Raw genomic sequence first — 25,413 nt, 5'->3', positions numbered from 1 at the left:
AATAATATTTCACAAAATTACTTTCTTTATTTTTGATCAAATAAATGCAACCTCGATGAGCACAAGAAACTTAAAAAAAATAAAAAATAAAAAACTACTGATCCCAAACAAACAGTGTGTATATATAATTTATTTTATTTTATTTTATTAAATTTTCCTGAATTACACCATGTAGGCATTTTGATTTTAAATAATCATATTGTCAAAATGCATTTATTCTAATTGTGAGATGTGAGAATAAAATAAATTGGTTTTATTGATGAATATATACATGTAGTTATTGTGTATTTAAAACACTTTATTAGTACTATCAGAAAAATCTGTTTCATGTATGTGTGATTGACAAATATGTTTTACATTATGTTTATTAGTTTGTTCATCTAAAAGGAAGGTAATTTTATATGCAGTCCAAATACATAAATCTTAAATTTAGGCCTAAACAGTTTATATTGCAGTTGATCATACATCATTGTGGGGTTTTATGAAGTCAGGCGGTTTAATAAAAAGCTGTGTTTCTCATAAAAACTGCTACTAATAATAATGAATAACGTAAATGTACTCGAAACGTGGAGTCAGTATCTAGTCCATTAGGGGAGATGGGCTTTAAAAGCTCACTTTTATTGTCTTCACTGACTCTGACTACTATGTTAATATGACGCTGAGTTATTATGGAATAATGACGCTAGTGAAATTTGACACTGAGGCTTTCACGTCCTAGACCTATTAAAAACGTCAGATGCGCTTCTCTGCATTACTGAAAACTGGTACGGCGACTGTGTGCAGAAGCCGTGCTAAAACCAGCGAGATGGGAAAGTAAAGTTTTGCGAGTAGACGATGAGAGTGAAGATAAGGCTTTCATATGCAAAATTGTAACGTAACATTGAAATGTTGTGTATCCAGAAACAGCAGCCACACATACTCATTTTATAGCAGTGATGGCTGATATGTTTACCTCACACAGGTCAGAGTTCAAGCCACCCGGCTTAAAAGAGACCCCTTCCAGCAGTGAGATGAATGTTGGCACTGCTTTATCCATCAGAATATTGTTATTCTCATTTCATAAAAGTACAGAAAATAGGATTAGGGGCCAGCTATCCTGTGGGGATGAGAGTCAACTGGCCCTCTCTTTTATCTCTGTGCTGTGCGCTGGGAGCTTGGACTGCTCACAGGCACTTTCAATTGGAGCGATTAAGTCGGCTGAATCTGCAATGTACAGAGCGAGATATGGAGATATGAAGGGACACAGGGAAGAGACAGGGGAATATACTTTGCCGTCTGTCATCTGAAAGCCGTGTTTGAGTTTCCTAGCGTAACGTTTTGGCCTAGAAAGCCGAGAATAAAGAGAGACATGAAAGAGAGAGGGGAAAAAAGATCTAAGCTTATATAAGGGGGTCCAGAAAATCTGAGAGTGCATTAAAAAGACGGCAGTCAGAAGCGAATTTAAACAGCAGTAAACAAAATTTGGGCAATTATGAAACAAAGAATTGTTATGATAGAAACTGAATAAGAAATATATAAACATTTCTACACTGTTTTATGGCACAGCGTTTTTTGTTCCAGTGTTATTTTAGTCATAATTTTAGTCAGTTTATTCATATTTTAAATCATTTTAATCACTTTCATTTCTATTTTAATTGTAGGTAAAGTTATCTATCTATCTACCTATCTATCTATCTACCTATCTACCTATCTATCTATCTATCTATCTATCTATCTATCTATCTAATTTGAACTCAGATGCGATCACATACATTATTGGAATATTATAGTAAACATAATTATTAAGTACATTAATCTTTGTGTGTGTGTGTATAATTTAGAGAAATAAAATATTATATAATAAATAATATTTTTATAAGAATAAATATTTATTAACTAATTAAGAGAAATAATATATATATATATATATATATATAATTCATTAATAATACTTAAATTATAAATCTATAATTAAGATAAATTATATATATATATATATATATATATATATATATATATTATTTCTATTTTATTATTTAATTGAATATTTGAGTGTGTGTGTAATTTAGAGAAATAAAATATAATAAAATATAAAATTAATACATTTATTAATTAATTAATTAACATAAATATTTTATATATAATTGATGTAATTGATTAATAATACTTAAATTCTAAATATACAATTATATATATTCTCTAAATGATGTAATTATATATTTTTCTATTTTCTTTATTTAATTTGACTTATATATATATATATACACACACACACACACACACACACAAATATATATTGTTTCTTAATTATATTTTTATTTTTATTTATTTTTTTCTATTTTATTTCTGTATTATTATATATTTATTTTAATTATATAATAAATGTGTGTGTGTGTGTGTGTGTGTGTATATATTTATATATGTTTTCTCTTTTATTTATATCTAATTTAATTTAATTCTATTAATTTTATATATATTATTTCATATATGTATAAATATATGAAATTTTATATATATATATATATATATATTAGAAAGATAAATAGGAAAAAAAGTGAATAATATATATATATATATATATATATATATATATATATATATTTTATAATATATAAAATTACATAAAATTAACTATAAACTATTTTTATTGTCTTAGACTTAAATACATTGGATTTTTTGTCTGTAACTTAAAAAAAATCATAAAGTTAAATAATGTTAAAATAGTTATTTATTTATTACTAGTCATCGTAAACTTTTGGACTCCGTTCCACTTTTAAGTTTCCCTGTGAGTTAAAATGAAAATGTTTGGCTCGCGTTCCTTTCGATTTGACTCATTTAGTGGGAAAGGGCGTAAGAGGAGAGTTTTGATAAACCACGGCTGAGTAAGAGAGAGCTTTGTTTTAGCTTGTAGAGGATCCGTCAGCAGCGCCCAGGTTCTCACACTAAAGCGAGCCAGATGGATACTAGAATCCTCTTCTCTTCAGACAGAGAGTATAATCAGCTCTTTCTCACTCTGATCACCCTATTCTCAAGCCAGAGAGAACAAAACCAAAGAGAAGAATAAAAGCACTGAAATCAGCTTGAACTTTCAGCCCCCGTCAAATAGTACGGCTCCCTCAAACGTCTGTTTCCCAGAGGCCGAGTTAATTGGGCCGTGAATCATCTCATTGAGACTAATGTAAACATCCTGGTAATTGATAACAAATCATCATTACAGGTGTGATCAAAACAGATCTACTGACCAAAACTAAAAAATAGGAAAGCCTCATTAACAAATCTGTTTGTTTCTGGTTCCATTTCAACTCGACATTAATCACAATCAACACAAGTTTCTGTTCGCTAACAGAACAGAGCAGTGGGTCTTTCTGGGCCTCATTATTTGTAATCCGATGGAGCGTCACCGCACAGTAATATCGCAGGCCAACAGAAGCAAGACCGCTTGGAAATTTCAGGAGGCAATACATCTGTAAGTACCGACAAGGGCTTTGTCTAAACACGCTAAAGAAGAAAGAAGTGGTGGCTTTTCATAGAAGGGATTCCTTCACGCTGGGCTCTGTGCGTCTGTGAAGAAGACGTCAAGTCCAGATGAGACATTAAAATGATAGGGCTGTTCACCTGCAGTGACAGATACATGCAAACAAACACGATTCGCATCCGCATGACTCAGAAGTCTTGCGCAACGCTCGCCGCAGTGGCAGACGAACAGCTGGTGCTGGTGTGCGAGCGTGTCTGGAATTAGTTTAATGTTAGTTAAGATGACCTCCATCAAAGTCTGTTCGCCGCAGCGCACATGAACAAAACCAGACATGTCTCTAAACAAGCCAGTTGTAATGTTGAGTCATCCATTTTGTTTGACTGTAATAAGAAGGATTCTACTCACAAGCTATTTGTCTGTTCACACTGAACATGAAAGCGGGGCGTGACACGGCACGGTCAATCACAAAACACAGCCAATGAGAACAGTTCTCGCTTTGATCACTCTCACACAACTGAAGAACTGAAGCAAACTGAGAGCACATACTACACGGGACGCATGTTACGGCTTTTTCCTGTGCAATTGGGTGGATGTGTAGAATGATGTCTCTCTTCATCCGTGTTTGATGTTTTATATACATGAAGAAAAGTCCAATTTTGTGATTTATGCATGTTCAGATCCAGAGAACCTAATGCTACCTGTGTAAAAATAATACAATTATTTTCAAAATTATCAACAACAACAATAATAATAATAATAATCATGATAACAATTTGTTATATATATATATATATATATATATATATATATATATATATATATATATATATATATATATATATATATTCATTATTATTATTATTATTACATTTATATTAAAATCATAGTTTACTGATAGCAAAATCCTATTTTACCATCAAAATCCTTTAATCCTGTTTAATTTTATAATAACACTAATAACAACACATTTTTAATCACAACAACAATTTGTTGTTATTATTATCTGTATTATTGCAAATATCCTAGTTTAATAATATATCAAAATTCTATTTTACCTTTAAAATGATATAATAATAACAAGAATTTATTGCAAATAACAATAATTGTCTTAAATTATTAATATCATTATTACTAGAGACATATGAAAGGAATTTGATTGTAAAATAGACTTATTATTATTCTTATTATTCTTATTAATCTTTATTATTAGTAAAATATCAAAGGAATGTGATTATATGATTAATAATAATAATAATGATATATTGCAAACAACATTTTTAAAAGTATTATTAATCATCCTTATTATTATTAGAAGCATATTAAAGGAATTTGACTATAAACTATAGTTATAACAACAGAATCAATAATAATAATAATGATAATAATAATAATAATAATAATAATAATAATAATAATAATAATAATAATTAGTAGTAGTTAATTGCAATGAACAATTTATTTTTATTAATATTATCATCATCATCATCATCATCATAAACATTTTAATTGAATTTGATTGTACAATATAATAATAATAATAATAATAATAATAATAATAATAATAGTTAATTGCAAAAACAATTATTATTATTATTATTATTATGTATTATTATTATTAACAGTAATATCATCATCATAAAAATATTAAAGGAATTTAATTGAAAACTGAACAGTGATAAATAATAATAATAATAATATATTGCAAATAATATTTTTAAATTATTATTATTAGTCATCATTGTTATTAGAAACATATTAAAGGAATTTTATTGTAGAATATAATAATAATAATAATATATTGCAAATAACATTTTTAAAATTATTATTATTAAACATCATTGTTATTATTAGAAACATATTAAATGAATAATAATAATAATACTATTATTATTATTATTATTATTATTATCCTAGTTTAAAATAATTATATATCAAGATCCTATTTTGCCTTTAAATTATTTTAATGTTTGTGACTGAAATATTAATATGTTTTATATATTCCTGTTACAGAAAATAAAAAAAATAAATAAAAAAAGGACAGACATTGTTGAAGCTGTAACCCTTTGTTTAAATGGTTAAAGGGGGTTTTAATTCAAATAACCAGAACAAATAGTCCCAAGGTGTGCTCGAACCCAGCTGTGCACACACACACAAACATTTAGCAGAAACATACATATGTGCATACACATTGTTTGGTATGTATCTGTTTGTTGCCAGGTGTGTTCGGCTGAATGAGTGCCTATATAGCATGTCAGTGTGCAGATATGTTAAACACAAAACCGAGTGAGCGTCACAGCATATCTGTGTGGAGTAACGGTGACAGCAACCTAAGCAAATGTTCTCTCCATCACGAGTAGGATAACAAGAGGTCATTAAAAAGAGAGAGAGGGGCAAGAGTGGGGTCGACACTGTAGGTTGGAAAATAAATTTGGCCTCTTAGTGAAAGGAAAAAGTATTTTCTTTGTTTGGTTTTTAGGCCCAGGCAGCCTCCTCTGTTTTTCATTTCATATTTTCTCTGGCTACAAGCGGAATTGGAGTGTTTGTTGAACAAGAGCAGTTCTCTCTTACCCTTCAATCTCTCATCTGTCTCTCTCTCATTTTCTCTACCTCTCTCACTCGCTTTGATGCCAATTTGGCTGGAGCGGAGCATGTCCAGGCTTTTGCAGATGTGTCCCTCTCCCTGCCTCTGATTGCAGCGTTCAGGCCAAATAAAACATCACATACAAGCCTATCTCTCTCTCTCTGCCTTTCTTTTCTTTCTCCTCATCACTCACCAACTTAGAAAGCAGGCATGCAAAAAAGAAAGAGCATCCATCAAAATCGAAAGATCAGAAGAAGTGAGGAGGAGATTTTTGAGCCAAGTAGATTTTAAAAATGTGAACTAAAACCGCTTCTGTGTTTTTATATAAAAAGAAAGGTGTAATATGTGCAAAATATATATGTAATATTATATGTATATATGTAAACATTCAGTTGCATTTTACATATGCTTTTTAGCATATTTATTTTTTAAATCAGGAGCGGAGCATCAAAGTGTCTAATCTGATGATATCTGGGTGTGTGATTTTGAACTTTTCTCATGTGACTCAAGTCTTTTTTTTTTTTTTTCCTTTTTTAAGAAAGATCAATGACTGTGATTTTTGGTTTAGTCAGCTCCCGGTGAGTGACTAACCCTTGGCGCTCGCACAAGATTTAATCAGAGCCATGCCTGTAACCAGCGAAAACACGGAAAACGAAACAGTGGATTTGGTTCCACCCATGTGGATGGCATCCAAACCTGTGATATGAGGTCTGATTAATACAATCGCATTGCTGATGACAGACACTTCAGGATAATAAATTGCTTTTTACGATAGCATCATTTCCAAAGTGCTCATGCAGTTGTAGTTTGAGATTTTAAAATTCACAGTTCAGGTGCAAAATGTTTGATTTCTTTTAGTGGAGAAACAGGATGAATTCACCAAAAATCATTTCCACTTTTGTTAATCTAAATAGTATGACAGTTTCTTTCTTCTGAATTCTGTTTTTTTTTTTTTTTCTATTTTGATTTTGCTAGACTCTGTTTTAATGGTTAAATTAAAAAATATTAATCGAAAAGCATGTCTAATTAACTCAAATCATGGAACTTACACAATTGTGACCCTGGACCACAAAACCAGTCTTAAGTCACTGGGGTATATTTGTAGCAATAGCCAAAAATACGTTGTATGGGTCAAAATTATTGATTTTTCTTTTATGCCAAAAATCATTAGGATATTAAGTAAAGAACATGTTCCATTGTAAAATTCCTACTGTAAATATATCAAAACTTAATTTTTGATTCGAACTTAATTTGGACAACTTTTAAGGCGATTTTCTCAATATTTTGATTTTTTTGCACCAAAAATTGACATATCCAAACAAACAATACATCAACGGAAAGCTTATTTATTCAGCTGTGTATTGACCCTTACGACTGGTTTTGTGGTCCAGGGTCATAATATTTTGACGATCCTATACAATCCATTTTTCCCCAAATTCAGATGTATATTTACAAAATTTTATGTTTTCCATTAAATTTCTGGAATTCATTTAAATGGTGTTATTAAATTAGAATAATCAAAAACATCTCTAATTAATTGGTATATATATATATATATATATATATATATAGTGCTGTGTATTTAAAAAATAATGTTTTAATAATAGTTTTATTATAATATTACTATCCTTACATTAAGTAATGTATTTCTGTCACAATTTCTTCAAGTTAAACCAAACTTTTATTTTGATGGGTTGCTGTAAAGACCTTTAAGTTTCTATTTGTGGATGATATGATGATAATTCTCATGAAGTGGCTCTCAGAGCAGGTCTAGAGATTGTTTATATGTTCATGTACTCATATATTGAGGCGGCAGATGCTGAAAACTCTTGCTGTAAACGAAACTGTGTGCCTGCGCCATTCATTCACACAGAAACAAGCAGAACATGCAGGATTTAATTTTAAATAGTATTTTTGCCTTTAATATTTATAAACACTAGTCCATATCGCGTTTTGATTTAAGTGTACTGACCTATTTTTGATTTGTTCATCCAAAATATGGCAAATTCCATTTTTATGGCTGGATTCTGTTCTTGTTTTCATATCACAGGGCCCTACATACAATTACAATGAATGCAGAGTAGAGTTTTCAGGCTTCAAAAAGGATACAAGCACCATTAAAGTCTGAAAAAAAGTCTGTTTCTCATCCAAAGCCATCTTATCTGCTCCACAGGAAAAAACAAAAAAGAAAGAAAATCAGACAGGTTTGAAATGGCACAAGGTTGAGTAAATGATAGGATTTTCATTTAAGGGTGAACTGTTTCTTTAAGAAATAGTCAGAGGAAGTGAAGTGATGGTAAAACTAAGATAAGTGGCCTTGAATGCATGCAAAATCTAAAATAATAGCTTTTGCTATGTGCCTCTGACCCTGAAAAACCCATCAGTTTAAAGCACAGCTTGTTTGGTGAATAATCTTAGCTTTTCGGTTCTGCCGCGGCTCAGATATGCAATCAGCACGGCGTGTGAGTGTGAATGTGTTGCGCGGGCCTGAGGCATTACTTTGACATTTCGCTGAGATGAGAAGGTTGAGGTCCTTCTGCCTGTTTAGTGAGCCCTTCAAATGCGAATCGTCACGCAGGCTTCCGCTTTATTAAGACAAACGATAAAAAGCATGGCGCGTGTTAACACTCAGGGAATGTCTTGTAGTCGTGTAGCTTCTTGTATAGCCAAAGGTCAGGCTGGCAGCAGATAAACTGGAAGAGTGGGACGAAATTGGCCTCTGTCCCAGGACGTTCATCCCTCATTTGGATTGCGTCGCTTTTGGGGTCGGCTGTTCGCTCCGATGGGCCGTGCGGTCGGCAGTATTGTATGAAACGCCCAGTGAGAGAGGGGTCTGTGGCATATTTTTATGATTACATCACAACCTTTAACCCCACCACTGCAGGCTGTGTTCCTGAAAAGTCTGTAATTAGAGTGAAGCTTGTTTGCTTGCACGTGTGTGTGTGAGAGTGTGTACCTATTTAACCATATTTTGGGAACAGATTTGTGAGTTTAACCTGACCTGACCTTCTTTTGAGGACGTTCTCATTAGTAAAAATGGTATGAAAATAAAGTGTTTATGTGTGTGTGTGTGCGTGTTTATAGGGCCCTATGATATCCACAAAGCATAAAATGTGAATGGAATCACCAAAATCCAGTCATAAAAATGGAATTTACTGTCTAACATGGAATGCTACGGAATTTGCCAAATTTTGGATGAATAAATCAAAAGTAGGTCAGTACACTTGAATCAAAGGTCTGTAAATATTAAGCCGCAAACATACTTTTTAAATATGAATCTGTGTGAATGAATGGCACAGGCGTGCGGTTTCGTTTACCACACACATACCAAAGCCCCTGCTGCCCTAATATATGAGTACATGAACACACAAACATAATTTCTAGAACTGCTCTGAGAGTCACTTCTTGAGGGTTTGATCATTTCTTTTGAGAAAAACTATAGTTTTATCATATACAAACAGAAAGGTTTTTATGGCAGCCCGTTGGTTTAGCTCGAAGAAACTGTGACAGCAATGTAATACTTAATGGAAAGATACTACTACTACTACTACTACTACTACTACTACTAAAATTATTATTAAAACATTATTTATAAAGGAATATTTACCAAAATAAATAAAATATTTAAAATATTTTTACAAGAATTTATTTAGCAGAAAAATGAAAATACACCACACAGTATTTCTGGGAAAAAATAAAATAAAATAAAATAAAATAATTACTTTTTTAAATAAAATCAATTAATTGGAGATGCTTTTGATTATTAAACTTTAATGAAACCATTAAAATGGAATCCAAAAGATTAATGGAAAACTGAATTTGGTACAAATAAACCTGAATTTCAGAAGAAAAATTCATACTGCCTTAAAAATGTATTTATTTTTTGTTAAACTTTTAATAAATTGCTGTCAGATATTGTAGGTTTTATGTATTCAGTTAAGTAGACATGCTTTCTTATTAATATAATTTAATTTAACAATTAAAAACAAGGTAAAAATTTAAAAAAAAAAAAAAAAATCAAAGAATACAGAAAATTTTAAATGGAAAAAAAAAGAATTTTATTAACAAAGAAACAAACAAATGAATAAATAAATAAATGCGATTTGGGAAAAAATAAAACAGATTTTATAGGGCCCTATATATGTATATAATAAATAAAATATTAAAAAAATGTAAACTTAATTTGAAAAAATATAAATAAATAAATAAATAAAACAGGATTTGTGAAAAAAATAAAAAGATTTCGTAGGACCCTATATATGTATATGTTAAATAAAATATTTAAAAAAATGTAAACTTACTTATTTCAGCTAGTTGCTTGGGATTTCTCATTTTTATTTTAGTTTAACTTGACATATTAAAATTGCTTAAACTAAAAAAATAATAATAATAATAATAATAACAACTACATAGACAGACTAAAAAAAAAAAACAGATTAAAAATGACCAGAAAAAAATAAAATAGAAGTGATTTTAAAATGTTAACAAAAACTATAATAGTATGTCAGCGAGACTGAAATAACACTGGATAGAGTTAGAGTTATGGTGTGAGTTAGGATTAGGTTGCAGTATTTATAACTAGCTGTAAATAAAAACAATAGGAATTTATGCAGTGTCCCCATTTAGATAGTCAATGTGTGTGTGTGTGTGTGTTTGTACACGCTGAAAGCAGTCTGCCAGTCTGAGCGTGTGTGAACTTCCAGTGAAGTCCACAAAAAAGCTTGCCTCCCAAACTCAATTACATATTTTCAACCTTGTTATTTCCGCAGAAATTCAGATCAAAGATCAAGATCATCTAGAGCAACTTTGTTTTTGATTTTGATTGGCGATTTGCTGCTAAGTCACATGGGCGGCTCGTGGCAGCAGGTGGGGAGTGTAATGTCAGAAGCGGTCTGAGGGTTTCTCCTACGGAAGCTGCGGCGGAGTTGGGAATTGAACGTGGAGCGCTGATGTGTGTATTGCGGAGATGATGAGGTGCTTATGGCTGAGGCCATCACGCTCGAGTGGAGGGGATGCTGGGTAGCCTGTTAAAATCCAGAGTGCTGTCTTTTCTAGCACATGGGAGTCAAGTCATAATCACACGATTTCTATTTCTCCTCTCTCCACCCACAGCAGAGACTCGGGGATGCGCACGGACGTCTCTTATTCTCTCCCTTAACTATTACTCATCTTAGGAAATGAGAACATAATTCCGCCGTTGCTGGTTTTGTAACGTCTCGGTGTTGATAATGGCTTCTCATTGTGTTCATTTATGTTATCCTCCAAATCTTTTTTGCTATCTTATTAAGTCTTATTGATTAGATGGGTGTTTGTATTACAGGAAATAGCAGTAATAATACATTACAAAACCAAAACGTGTAAAACTAGAGGGGGAAAAAAGAGTTGTTCATCCTTGTTAGATCATCAGGACTGACACATACTTGTGTGCTGCTGTCATTAAAGCAAAAAGAGTGACAAACTAAATACTAGGACAGCTCATGTTTTTTTTCTTTAATTCAGCTCTTGGCTAAAATTGCTGTGCTGATGATGTAAAGCACGGTAGAAGCACTTTCATTAGTGATCTTTGACATTTGGACCTCACGGTATATGGAGAGTGGCAATCTTGGGTCAGTAATCGTGTATGATTATATGTCAGTAAATGAGTGGTTGTGATGTGGGTCAGGTGACTGTGTCTGGGGTCAGGAGGTGCAGTGGGAGCAGTGATGGCTGATAATAGGCTGCCACTGTTGGACTGTAATTTGTGTGAGGAAGTCTGAAGAGGTGGTCTTCGCCAGCTATAGGTGTCAGGCATTTTAGCATCTGCTACACGACTGAATGCCATTCCAAACTTACGACAGGCTCGCAGCACAGGACAGCTGGGCCGTTTATATGAACCCATGGCTGGTGTTATGTGATCAAGGGTCAGTCACAGTATTGAAAGAAGCTGGATTGTCAGATCATACTTTCTTCAGGGATATTAAATGCACTTGATAAACCTTTGGTTTTTGTTAGTTTTGTGTTTTATTTTTGCTGCTTTGTTTGTGCTGTTGCATTTCACGTCTGAGTAAAAAACAACTCTATTTATTTAAAGAAGATAGATTTTCAGATCGGATAAGAACTTTTTTGCTACATATGTTTTTTATTTATTATTTGTTTTGCTGTTATTCTACCTCTGTATAAAAAATATTAAATGTAACATTAAAAAAACTAATATTGAAAACAATAATATTATTATTATTAATAATAATAACATTCAAATAATAAAATAAAATCCAATAAAATAAGACTATAAATAATACTATATAATACTAGAAAATAATTATAATAATAATAAAATATTTTTTAAGACTGATTTTCAGACCAGAACTTTTTTGTTTGTTAGTTTTGTTTTCCTGTTTCGTTTCACCTTTAAGTAAATTTTTTTTTTTTTTTTTTTTTTTTTTAAATTTGACTTTATTATTTTAATAAATGTATTTATTTATTAAGTTAAAGAAGCTGGATCACATCAGATCAGAGATTTTTTTTTGTCTACTATGTTATGTTTTGTTTTGGTGTTTTGTTTGTTTTTTCCTGTTTCATTTAACCTCTTTATACAAATATATATAAAATATTATAAAATAAAAATAATTTTAATATTATTTAAAATAATAATAATAAAAATGGTAAAATGAATAATCATAGTATAATAATAAAATTCATTTTATTTATTTGGCAGATTTTCAGACCAGAACTCTTTTTTGTTTGTTTGTTTTGTTTTCCTGTTTCATTTCACCTCAGGGTAAAAAATTATTATTTTATACATTTGACTTTATTATTTTAATACATTTATTTATTTATTAATTTAAAGAAGCTGGATCTGCTATGTTTTGTTTTGTTTTGTTTTTTGTTTGTTTCATTTCACCTCTGTATTTAAAAAAATATATATAAAAATATTATAAATAATAATAGTAATATTATTAAAAAATAATAATATGAAAATATTAACATAAAATACTATATATTTATTTCCTGTTTTCCTGTTTCATTTCACCTCATGGTAAAAAATAATTATTTTATAAATTTGAATATTATTTTAATAAATGTATTTATTTATTAATTTAAAGAAGCTGGATCAGATCAGAACTCCTTCAGAGATATTAGAGGCTCTGATAAACCTTTTTTCTGCTATGTTTTGTTTTGTTTTGCTGCTTTCATTTTGCCTCTGGTTTAATATATATATATATATATATTTGTCATAATTTTGACTTTATTATTTCAAACTCTCACTATTTATATATTTATGTATGTATGTATGAATTTAGCTCGCTTGCATGCTTTGAGGCAGAAACAGGCTTTCATAATTTTATTTTGTTGTGTTTATTTGTTTTTGGGTTTTTTTCTCATCTATAAGTGATTTTAATTAGTCATCTTTATCAATCAGCTCTGCGGAAGTCAGACTCCAGACCGAACATGCTTTGCTGTCTGTGTACAGTAGCTGCTTTGAGCTGGATTCCACTTCTCTCTACAGCCCTATAGGAGGGTTCAACATCCAACAACCTGACATCCAGCTATCCTAATAGCAAAACCACCCCTCTAAAGCAGAGGATGTGTCATAAGGGACTCTCATCAGGAATTCTTGCCATTAGTATTCGAGAAGGCCTGAAAGTGAGGTGGGAGAAGTAGGAAAAAGCTTTCAGCTTTTCAAATATTACAGCAAAATATTACAGGTTGTAAGACGAAAACGTTTCGGTTACTTACATTTACATCATTTAAAGAAAACACCAATCGAAATAGACGTGACTAGACCCGAAACTGTACTTTATACTTTCAGATTCAGCTGTAAGTGTGCATTTCAGTGGCCTTTTCACTTCTAAAGCGTCTCACGGTTTGCCGAAAAGCTTGGGCTTTGATCCCTGAGAGAAATGAAAGCGTTACTTAGCAGCTTGAGCGGTTCCTGTGTGGAGCGCCAGATCGGAGCGTCCCCCTGGCCCCGCTCTAACTGAAAGTGACAAAGCTCTTGGTAACGGTGGTTGGGAAAGCACATTTCTGTTTGGTAGCGTACAGCGGCAGGACGCCGGGGCCGGGGGTCGAGGGACAGACAGCGAGCGAGAGAGGGAGAGACAGCACAAGACAGCAAAAGAAAAAACCTTGTCACGGCAATTCTGCCGCTTCCCTCAACATTCATCAAAACGGCGGCCCATCATCTTCTACCTACTTTATTTTCTGAATCACTGAGCCTCTACTGACGGAGTGAATTCTCCTCTCCTTGCTTTCTTTCCCTTTCTGGCTTCTGTCTCTTTATTTCTTGCAGTTTTGTCCTATCTTTCTCTTTCCCACTCAGTCTTTCTGATACTTGCACTCAACTATATGCACTACTAACTGACTGAGTGAATAACCTTCGCTGTAAGGCCGGTCCCAGCGTGTATAGCTGTGAGCAAACGATGATGTACGTCAATGGTTTTTAACTTCAAGACTCAACAAAATGTCCTTAAAAATCAAATAATATTATGTATTTAATATAACATAAGAATTATTATATATTTAAACATAATTTATTATAATGTAATAATATTAATAATATTAGTATTAATTAACTCTTAAAAATTGCTGTGGTTTTGAGCAAAGTATTTATTTATTTATTTATTGTTCTTACTTTATTTTCTTACTTACACAATTTATTATAATTTAATCATTTTAATAATAAATAAACATTTAAAAAATTGTTTCGTCTTTGCTCAAATCGTTTATTTATTTATTTATTTATTTATTTAACATAATTTACTATAATTTAATAATATTAATAATACATAACAATTACAATAGTTTTGGCTTTGCGCAAAGCATTTATTTATTTATTTATTTATTATAATTTAATATTAACTATTAAAAAAGCTTTGGTTTGAAGCAAATCATTTGTTTGTTTATTTATTTATTGTAATTTAATACATTTAATAATATTAATAATAAACAACAGTTGAAATTTTTGTTTTGGCTTTGCGCAAAGCATTTATTTATTTATTTAAACAATTTATTATAATGTAATATTATTAATACTATTAATTAACAATTGTAAAAAATGTTTTGGTTTTGCGGAAAGCATTTATTTGTTTGTTTATTTATTTAAACAGTTTATTATAATTTAATAATATTAATATTAATCAACCATTAAAAATTGCTTTGGCTTTGCACAAAGTATGTATTTATTGATTTATTGAACATCATTTAGTATAATTTAATAATATTAATATTAATAATAAGTAACAATCAAAAATAGTTTTGGCTTTGCGCAAAACATTTATTTATTTATTTATTTATTATGAATTTATTATTAACTATTAAAAAAACCTTTGGTTTTGAGCAAATCATTTGTTTGTTTATTTATTTATTATAATTTAATAAATGAAATCATATTAATAATAAATAACAATTAAAACATTTGTTTTGACTTTGCTTAAAGCATTTATTTATTAAACAATTTATATAATATAATATTATTATTAATATTAATAAACATTTGTAAAAAAAAATGTTTTGGTTTAGACACAACAATATTCTGAACAGAAAATATTTTAGAATTAACAGTAATATTTAAATTGTTGAACCCACTTATTTCATTAGCCCATTTAACATTATTAGTATTTTATTTGTTTATTTATTTAGTCCATCATTTTTGGCCATGATGCACCAGTGGAGAGCCACTGATATATATATATATATATATATATATATATATATATTACACACACATACACACAAACTCATGTCTGAGACGCATTATGCAGGTTAGTCTAAATAAGTATACACACACACACACACGCACACACACACACATACACACACAGACCATTTTCCTGGCCCTTGTGAAGCAGTGGCAGACAGGAGGAACAAGAGGACATTCTCCTTCACACACACACACACACATCTTGTGGTAGCCAGGGGCAATAATGAGGCAGATCTAACACCCACGCTTTCTGTCTCCGTTCACATACTCATTTACACACTCTCACACACCGGTTCAGCCTCTCCTTGAGGTTTTTTTAATTTTTTTTTTTTTTACTGCTCCGTCTCTTTCGTGGGCCTTTTTTTCTTTTCCGACTCAGAGTCAAAATGTCAAGCTAAGTAATGTTGATTACGTCAGCCCTCGTTAGTGTCTGTCCGACGAGAGCTCTGTTGCCGATCTCTGTGTTTTCATAGGGCTCTGGAAAAGCCGTCTGTGGGAGGCCCAGCTCTATTAAAGCCTAGCGCTCCAGCCGAGAGATGACCGTAAATATAAAAAATATCCAACTAACGACAGGAATCTGTAGAGGGGACGTCCCACCCACCCGTCAAACCCCCCAACCTGGCGTGTCTGCAGCATTTCTTTAGTCATGCGTCAAACTGCCCCACACTGCTGTATTGACTATTGTAACACCTCTAGAAATGTAAAATTAATCTGTGACACTTTTTGTGCACTAATAATTTTGTCTAGGTTCGTTGCTTTTACCATAAATAAATAAATAAATAAATATGGTCACATTAAATTACATATTATTTATTAATTAAATTATATATTTGAACACCTTCTGAAGTGTAAAATTTATCAGTGACACTTTTTGTGCACTAATAAATTTGTTTAGGTTCTTTGCTTTAATAAAATAAAATAAAATAAAATAAATAAAATAAAATAGTAGCCGGCAACAAAAAGCATCATTTTATTTATATACTTATTTACTTATTTACGTACGAATGAATGAATGAATGAATGACATATAAAATAACATTCAGTTTATTTAGTTATTTATAAATAAATAAATCAATAAATCCAGACACATAAAATAACATTAATTTTTTTTTTTTTTATTTATTTATTTACTATTCTAACACATTTTGAATGTAAAATTCATCTGTGACACTTTTTGTGCACTAATAATTTTGTTTAGCTACTTTGGTTTTACTGAAAAATAAATCATTAAATAAACTAATTAAAGAAAATAATTAATTAATTAATTTATTTATTTATTTTACTGAAAAAAAAAAAATAAATAAGGTAAAGTAAAATAAAATGTACCTGGCCACATATTTATTTATTTATTTACTTATTTTTACTGAAAAAAATAATACAATAAACTAAAATGTAGCTGTCCACATAATATTTATTGGTTTGTTTGTTTGTTTTGAAAAATAAATAAATAAAACATAAAATAACTTAATAATACTTTTTTTTTTTTTTTTTTAAACAAGATTTATAAAGAAGCCTTTGTCGAACCGCAGCATCAGCAATCGATCAAACAAACCCAGCGCCACCTGCTTTACAGCAAACCAGTTAGAACTACTGGGCGAAAATCACATGGCCTCATTAATATTCATGAGCAAGGCTGATAAGGTTTATAATGTGCTTCTCAGATCGTTCCTACGCCCTTGGCTAAAGCCAAACCTCCATTCTTCCTCCTCAAGCTTCTGTCAAAGAACAGGAACTGCAATGCAGCATTTAAGAGCGTGTTTGTGGTGCCGTTTCAGTCGGCGTCTCTTGATAAGCGCTCAGTTATTCGATAGTTTTGAGGTGGATGAAAAGAAATCGTGGACGTGAGAGTGTCAGCCTTGACTTAAGTGGCTGGATAATTAAAATACTTCAAAGTTAATACTGTGGAGAGAGAAAAAATGATTTCTGTTATATAATGCCATTCTAGCGCTTTCAGATACTCTAGAAACGCCACAGCCAGCCAAAAGAGGAAACGAGAGAAAGGAGCTGAGAGTATATAAAAACATCCATGCATAATGTATCCCTAATGTATTCTAATGCAGAACATGATAGACGCTTGCTTCTGCTTGAATTAACTTATGCATTAGGAGGCTCGAGAAGGTCACTAATATCTGCTTTTATGTCACCCAACCGCTGCACACAAAACGTCCCCCCCCTCGCACAACCGCTTCAGGACAGACGGAACAATTATACGATTTTCTGCTGCGCTAGGCCCCTTTCGTGTGATAAAAGTGGGAGTGGGTTGACTCGCTCTGAGGTAAGCATGTCATTAATGGTTGTTATAGGGCAGTGGTTAAACATACCACGGGGAAGGTGCCACAGAGAGGGAGTGAGGGACACATTTCCTCCATATTAACACACTGAACTCAGGGTCTCTCTTCCAGCTCGCAGATTCCAGTCGATATGAAGGCTGTCACTACGCTCGATTCTCAATTACCCGGCTGGTTCTCAGCGGAGTGAGGGGATGCTGCCAGGTCCCACGTTGCTGGGATGGGAGGCTGCTGTTTATGATGAAAGTTTGGAGTGTGCCTTAACTGATGACAAATATGAAAAAAGTTTGAGCGGGAGTTAGACTTTTGTGTTTTAGCTTTCATAAAAGGGATGTAGTGAAAGTTATGGGCCAAATAAATATATCTGTGGGTGTGTCAAATAGGTTTTTGTGCACTGAAGAACTTTTGAAAGTAGTGAAGTTCTTCTTAGAAATACACTCTTATTGTAGATGTCTCAGTCCCCATGGAGACTTAAGGAGGGAAGATTTCTATCAAGTGTTTACATATTTCCTTTTGCAACAAGAGGCTTTGGAGAGACGTAGACGTGTCAGATGTACACTGGAATGGATACACAGTATATTGGTTCCATTAGTTATTGTTTTTATTGCTTTCCTATTTTTTTTTTTTTTATCCCGGATTTTAAACAAAATCTTTTATTTGATTTGATTTTATTTTATTTTATTTTATTTTATTTTATTTTATTTTATTTTATTTTATTTTATTTTATTTTATTTATTTAAAATGTATTTATTTAATATTTTTTATTTATTTAAAATTATCATTGTTCAGAGAAGGAAAACAAAATATATTTTGGCTCATTTTATCGTTGTAAGTTGAAAGCCTTAAAACTGTAACTTGAATTTCATAGGGTTTTATAAACTTTTCTCATTTAATCTATCCATGTATATTTTTACATATTTGAAGCTACAGTTACTTATGGAAGCCTGTTTCCGCCACTGAATAAAAAATAAAAACGTAATTGCGACTTTTTCTCTCAATTGCAAGTTTATATCTTGCAATTCTGACTTCTGAATTGCATAATAAAAATGTTAAATTACATGATATTACCTCGAAATTATGAGTTATTTTGACTTTTTCGGAATTGCGAGTTTGTATCTGACTTTTTTTCATAAAAAGTTATAAAGTCTAAAAATAACTTGCAATTGTTTGTCGAAATTACGAGATATAAACAGCCAAGTGAGCATTAAAGCAAGAACTGTGAGATATAAACTTGAAATTGTGACTTTTTTCTCAGAATTGCAAGTTTATATCTCGCAGTTGTATTTATTTTTTCAGAATTGTGAGTTTATATCTTGGAATTTTTTTTTTTTCTTTTCAGAATTGTGAGTTTATATCTTGCAACTATGAAATTTTCTCTCTTGCGAGTTATAAAGTCCAGTTCTAAGGGGGGAAAAAGACTGACATTTTCTCTGTTTGCAAGTTTATATCTCACAATTCTGACTTGGTAACTCGCAATTGTGTGTTATAAAGTCAAAATTAAGATATAAACTTACAATTATGAGAAAAAAAGTCACAGCTGCGAGATACAAACTGGCACTTGCGGAGCATTAAAGTCAGAATTGCGAGATATAAACTTGAAATTCTGACTTTTTTCTTCAGAATTAAGAGTTTATATCTCACAATTGTGACTTTTTTTCACAATTCTGACTTAGTAACTCGCAATTGTGTTACAAAGTCAAAATTAAGATGTAAACAGTGGCGAAACGGGCTTTCATACTTGCTATTATTTGGCTTTATTGTTAACAAGTGGCCACCACGGCTTGTCAAATCCAGGGGACGTTTTTTACCTCAGGGCCAAAGTTTAATGCTTTTACAAGCAAATACAAGTGACTAACAGATTGACTTGTCAATGGAAATGTGCCTCTGAGATCTCAAAAGCAGCATACGTGTTTTTGTACAGCGTAACTAGATTCAGAAGTCAGAGGGTGTGCTGGATATGGAAATAGATATACAAGAATAACAAGAAAACACTTCATGTGGGAAAAGTAACTCCAGAGAAACAGTCACAACTTTTATTTCCCAGATCAGGTTAAAAGGAACGAGGCTATTACTCCGAGAGACAGTCAAGCACCTCATACTCACTACTACAGAAAAAGCAGTCAGTTGAAAGGGGCAAAAGATCCAATTACTCCAGTACAACTGGTTCTGTGCCGTACAAGTGTGCTCTTTAAATTGCTATGTCCTGCCTGCATCGCCCCACTCCTCATGGGTAATTGACACTCTCTGCATACAATGAATGTGGACAGAGAGGAAAAACAAACACCGATTCTGAATCGCGCGGACTGCGTTGACTACAGCTGAAATCACTCCCGTTCAAAAAGTCAGCCTCTTCATCAGCATAGTTTCCAACCGAGGGAGTTTCAAACACTTTGCGTATGTAACATCCCTAAATGCATCAGGACGATCGCTGCGGTTTGGATTGAATAGACTCTCAATTTGGCTGCTGTTACAAATGAGCATGTAGGCCGGCACAGTGTGGTGTGCGTTCCGACCTTCAGATCTGGATGGGAAATTAGATTGTTTTAGTTGGATTACACTAGATATGTCAAAACACAATCTGACCGGTGCGGTTTTGGATCTGCGCTGCCATCCGTGGTCCCGTAATGATGTTTTAATCCTGAATCGCTCATTACCACGAGGTCAGCGCAAAACAAAATCCCGGGTCAAGCGAGGTTGTGACCCTGAAACCTTGCCCTCGACGGATCACCAGGCACGGAGACGTCTCGCTGCACACACGGATCAGTCAAATTCCTCCCGAAGCCTAATTCTCTTTTTCCTTCTCATCTACTTGAGCGAATTCTGTCTTTTCTTACTTTAACAGACGTCCGTTGAGAATGGACACTTATTAATGGCGTATGCGTGAACGCTACATTTCCATGCACTTCTTCCAGAACGTCCTTATCCAAAGGTTACCTTCTGAGATTCGGACGGATCTTATTTCCGAAGTTATTAAAAACAAGGAATTTAATTTGGGTTACCCACAAGCTTCTCGTTTTAAATTCACACAGCTTTTGGAAACAGTATACCGAGTCGACGACCAAAGTGTGCAATAACTTTCTAATTTAAAGAAAATTACAGCACACGGGAGAAGAAACTGTATAGGAGGCGCACGTGGAACGGGAAGCAGCGCCGGGGTTAGGGTATGTTTCTCTAAAAATGGGCTTCTGCAAGTTTTGGCAGAATTAATTTGACTTAATTGACATTCATAAGCCAGACGTTGCAGTTTTAGTCTGACTGGGATAAGGCTGTCTTCTGCTGTTTGCTCAGTAATTGAAATTTCCATTATGAGGTGTAAACATTTAGCAGCCACCAAGTGAATATTCATCAGCAGCGGCAGTAGTGACACAAGATTCTGTCTGTGTGTATTTGTGCCAACCAGGTACTGAATTTGCATTTAAGCAAGGGAATAGGTTTTTTTATGCGTATATGAATATATTAAGGTGCTGCTTGCTCGGTATGAGGTTGATTCATTTTATGTTCTTTTATGCAAACACCATCTGATACTATTGTTTCCTGTTGTTTATTGTTATTTATGTTAAGTGTTTAACACATTTTCTCAAATATAGATAATTACTTGACTTCCTGCAAATTAACATTTTTTAAATTTGCCTTAAAGGGATAGTTCACCCAAAAATGAAAACTGTCATTAATTACTCACCCTCATGAAACTTCGTTGAAATCCAAGAGCTTTCTGACCCTGCATAGACAGCAATGCAACTGACACGTTCAAGGCCAAGAAAGGTAGTAAGGATATTGTTAAAATAGTCCATGTGACATCAGTGGTTCAGTCTTTCAATGGAAAGTAACTAAAGCCAGCTTGAAAAGTCGCTAGATATCTTCATGCGCTAATTAGCATATTCACAACGTCACAGCGTCATATCGCCTTTGACATTTGTTTGCCTTTCTCTGCATGATATACTGTCTAAATTTCTAAGAACCGGGTATTCGATAAGACGCGTGCAATTTGGTTCAGCGTAACGATTCCTGCATTCGCATTTTAATGTGATTTTGATGTTTAAAATCAAACGACTTAAGCGCAGGAAGGGACTTGCTCACTGTTTGCATGCAGCGCACACATCTGAAGAACTGTGTCCGTTCTCGAACCGTTCCGTGCATTTCCACTGCAGAAAAGGTCGTTCCGGGCCGGATCTGATTTCTGTTTCACATTTACCGCCCAATATGCACAAAAATACATCAGTATATCATCATAAACACAGCTGTTTTTTGTTGAAAGTGAAAGCAAACAGATAACGCAGAAAGAAAACGCATGCCTAACAGTATTTTTAGATCTGCATGCGTACTGTATTAAAGAGACAGAAGCCTAATAAACGTGCTGCCTGACATTAATGTTAATCCAAGAACAAAAAATCATTCACTAATCTTGAATGAATATTTTTCGTAACTTTAATGAGGATTAATCTATATTTTATTAATGAAAAGAAAACTATGCAGTGTTTTAAAACTTTTGATTTAAACTTCTGTACCTGCAGTTTGCTCAGTTGTATTTATTTACGCTATTGCTAATTTATTTGATTGTCCCTATATTATTACTGACTGTTTACTTTTCTGTAACAATTTAATGTTTGAAATTTATGTTAGTCTAATTGTTTTTTTCTGTGGTATTTTTTTGTTGAAATCATAAACAATAGTTCCTCTTAGTCCTAAGTGTTCCCTTAAAGTTGTCCAAATAAAGTTCTTAGCAATGCATATTACTAATCAAAAATTAACTTCTGATATAGTTGATATATTTGCGGATATATGTAGGAAATTTAAAATATCTTCATGGAATATGATATTTACTTGATATCGTAATGTAATTGTGGCTGTTGCTACAGATATACCCTTAAGTTGCTACTTAAGACTGGTTTTGGGGTCCGAGGTCACTGTTTTTTTCTTAGCGTGCAAAAAGTATTCTAGTAGCTTCATAACATTAAGGTTGAACCACTGATGTCACATGGACTATTTTAACGATGTTCTTACTACCTTTCTTGGCCTTGAACGTGTCAGCTGCATTGCTGTCTATGCAGGGTCAGAAAGCTCTCGGGTTTCATCAAAAATGTCTTAATTTGTTCCGAAAATGAGTGAATATTTATTTTTGGGTGAACTATCACTTTAAGGCAGTTTTAAAAGTATTGATCAATGATTTTAAAAAAAGAATGTCAATTTTGTCATTTTAGATACTGTTACTTGTTTTTAATTGTACTAGTTGAACGTGTACAGATTTACTAAAACTCAGTATCTCTCCGGTTTTCTTTCTTTCAGCCCCATCTCAAGTGAGCGAGGTGATAAAGGAGCGAGTTCAGCAGCACAGTGTTCAGCTCTCCTGGCAGGAACCAGAGCAGCCCAATGGCGTCATCACCGAATACGAGATCAAGTACTATGAGAAAGTGAGTACACACCACCTGCTCCACAGCATAAGCTATTAATGAATATATGTCTGCGTGTTTCACAAAATGAAAGACAGAGAGAGACAATGACTGTATGTCTACCTATGTCAGCATCCCAATTCCCCTGCAACCCATCCTGTGCTGTATAATTTTTTTTTTTCTTTTTCATGATTTGCATTCTCTGTGCACAAAGCTCACAGTCAAATGCTCCGGTCTGAGTGGATCCTTCCCCTCTAATTGCTATAATGAATGAGACACTCATAAGATTTTAATTAGACTGAGGTCCTTCACCAATCCCACACAAACATACACAGGACCATCTCAGTTTGCCACACTTGTACACGTCTAAGACCACTTCAGATATGCACACACTAGAGCAGCACACATACGTCTGGTATTGTACCTGAGCATCTGTTCAATGAAAAACAACCCCAAACAATCCCTTCCAGGCACGCACACGCTGCAACTAAAACATTAATCAGAACTGTACTCCCAAAAAACATGAACACAAACACATACACACACCTAATTTCTTTCACCTCAGATTACTTTTCTGCTCAGTCTCACGCCCTATCCATTATAAAGCACAGCTTCATGTTGTCTACCGTGAAACTCATATGTCAGCTAGTCAGGCATGAGCAGAAAGGTCCAGCACGTTCGCCCGGCCTGTTGGGTTCTGGTCTCTTAGGCAATGTGAAAGCAGAACCAGTCTCCTGAGCAGTGCTCTCTGGCTGTAGTCCGTCCTGTTTGAAAATTAGAAGCAAGCTTGACTTCACTCCTAACAGCCTGTGGCATTCTATTTAAGAGGCATTTTTTCTTTCCTCTCTTCTGAAGTCCATGAGAGATAATTTACAGATCAGTGGGAAAATGCTGTGGTGCAGCATTGGTGCAGATGAAGAGTTCACACAGGGGATGCGGGTTTGAATCAATTGCATGTACAGTATGTAAGGCCCGTTTCCACCTAACTTGAAGGCTGCATTTATTTGATCAAAAATACAGTAAAAACAGTAATATTGTGAAATAATATTACAATTTAAAATAACATTTTATTTTTTATGTTAATATATTTTAAAATGCAGTTTATTCTTGTGATGGTAAAACTGAATTTTCAGCATCATTACTCCAGTTGTCAGTGTCACATGATCCTTCAGAAATCATTCTAATATGCTGATTTGCTGCTCAAGAAACATTTATTATTATTATCAATATTGAAAACCGTTTTCGCTGAAACTGTGATTTATGTATTTTTTTTTATTTTAGGATTCTTTGAATAGAAAGTTTAAAAGAACAGCATTTATTTGAAACAGAAATATTTTGTGTCTTTACTGTTACTTTTGATCAATGTAATTTTGCCTTGTTTAAAGGAGAGGTTCACTTTCAGAACAAAAATTTATTTTAATAAATTATGTTGTTGTTTTTTTTTTTTTTTTGAGGAAAAAAATACAGGAATGTTCTCCATATAGTAGATGGTGCCCGTGAGTTTGAACTACCAAAATGCAGTTTAAATGCAGCTTTCAAAGGGCTCTAAACAATCCCAGCCAAGAAAGAAGGGTCTTATCTAGCAAAACAATTGGTTATTTTCTAAAAAATGGACAATTTATATATATTTTTTTAACCTCAAATGCTCGTCTTGTCTAGCTCTGCGTAAACTGTGCATTCCGGTTAATGACAGTTAGAGTATATTGAAAAACTCTCATTTTCTCCTCCAACTTCAGAATCGTCCTACATCGCTGTTTTACCTTTTTTTGTAAAGAGTGTTTGACCCTCCTTGCGCGTTCACTTTGTTAACACTAGGTCAGTACTTCAGCATGCGATGTAGGACGATTTTGAAATTGGAGGAGAAAATAAGATTGGAGTTTTTTGACATACCCTAACTGTCCTGAACTAGAAAGCACAGAGTTCACGCAGAGCTAGACAATTTTTGTTTTGGAAGTGAACTTCTCCTTTAATAAAAGTATTAATTTATTAAAAAAAAAAAAAAGAAAACGATGACATTCATTTTG

At 32.8% G+C, this 25,413-nt stretch overlaps 1 protein-coding gene across 5 annotated transcripts in view; it reads left to right on the top strand.

Annotated features, from left to right (window-relative positions):
• Positions 1-25,413, top strand: part of epha7 (eph receptor A7) — a 101,071-nt gene that overhangs the window by 52,818 nt on the left and 22,840 nt on the right. For all 5 annotated transcript variants that reach the window (XM_051138759.1, XM_051138757.1, XM_051138758.1 and 2 more), the window contains exon 6: positions 23,286-23,410. In XM_051138759.1, the coding sequence (XP_050994716.1) occupies positions 23,286-23,410 (125 nt within the window). The remainder of the gene's footprint in view (positions 1-23,285; positions 23,411-25,413) is intronic.

This window comes from Labeo rohita, chromosome 20 (genome assembly GCF_022985175.1).
Source record: "Labeo rohita strain BAU-BD-2019 chromosome 20, IGBB_LRoh.1.0, whole genome shotgun sequence".
Lineage (NCBI taxonomy): Eukaryota > Metazoa > Chordata > Actinopteri > Cypriniformes > Cyprinidae > Labeo > Labeo rohita.
The sequence above is the reverse complement of the archived record's forward strand: the minus strand, read 5'-3'. Positions and strand labels throughout refer to the sequence as shown.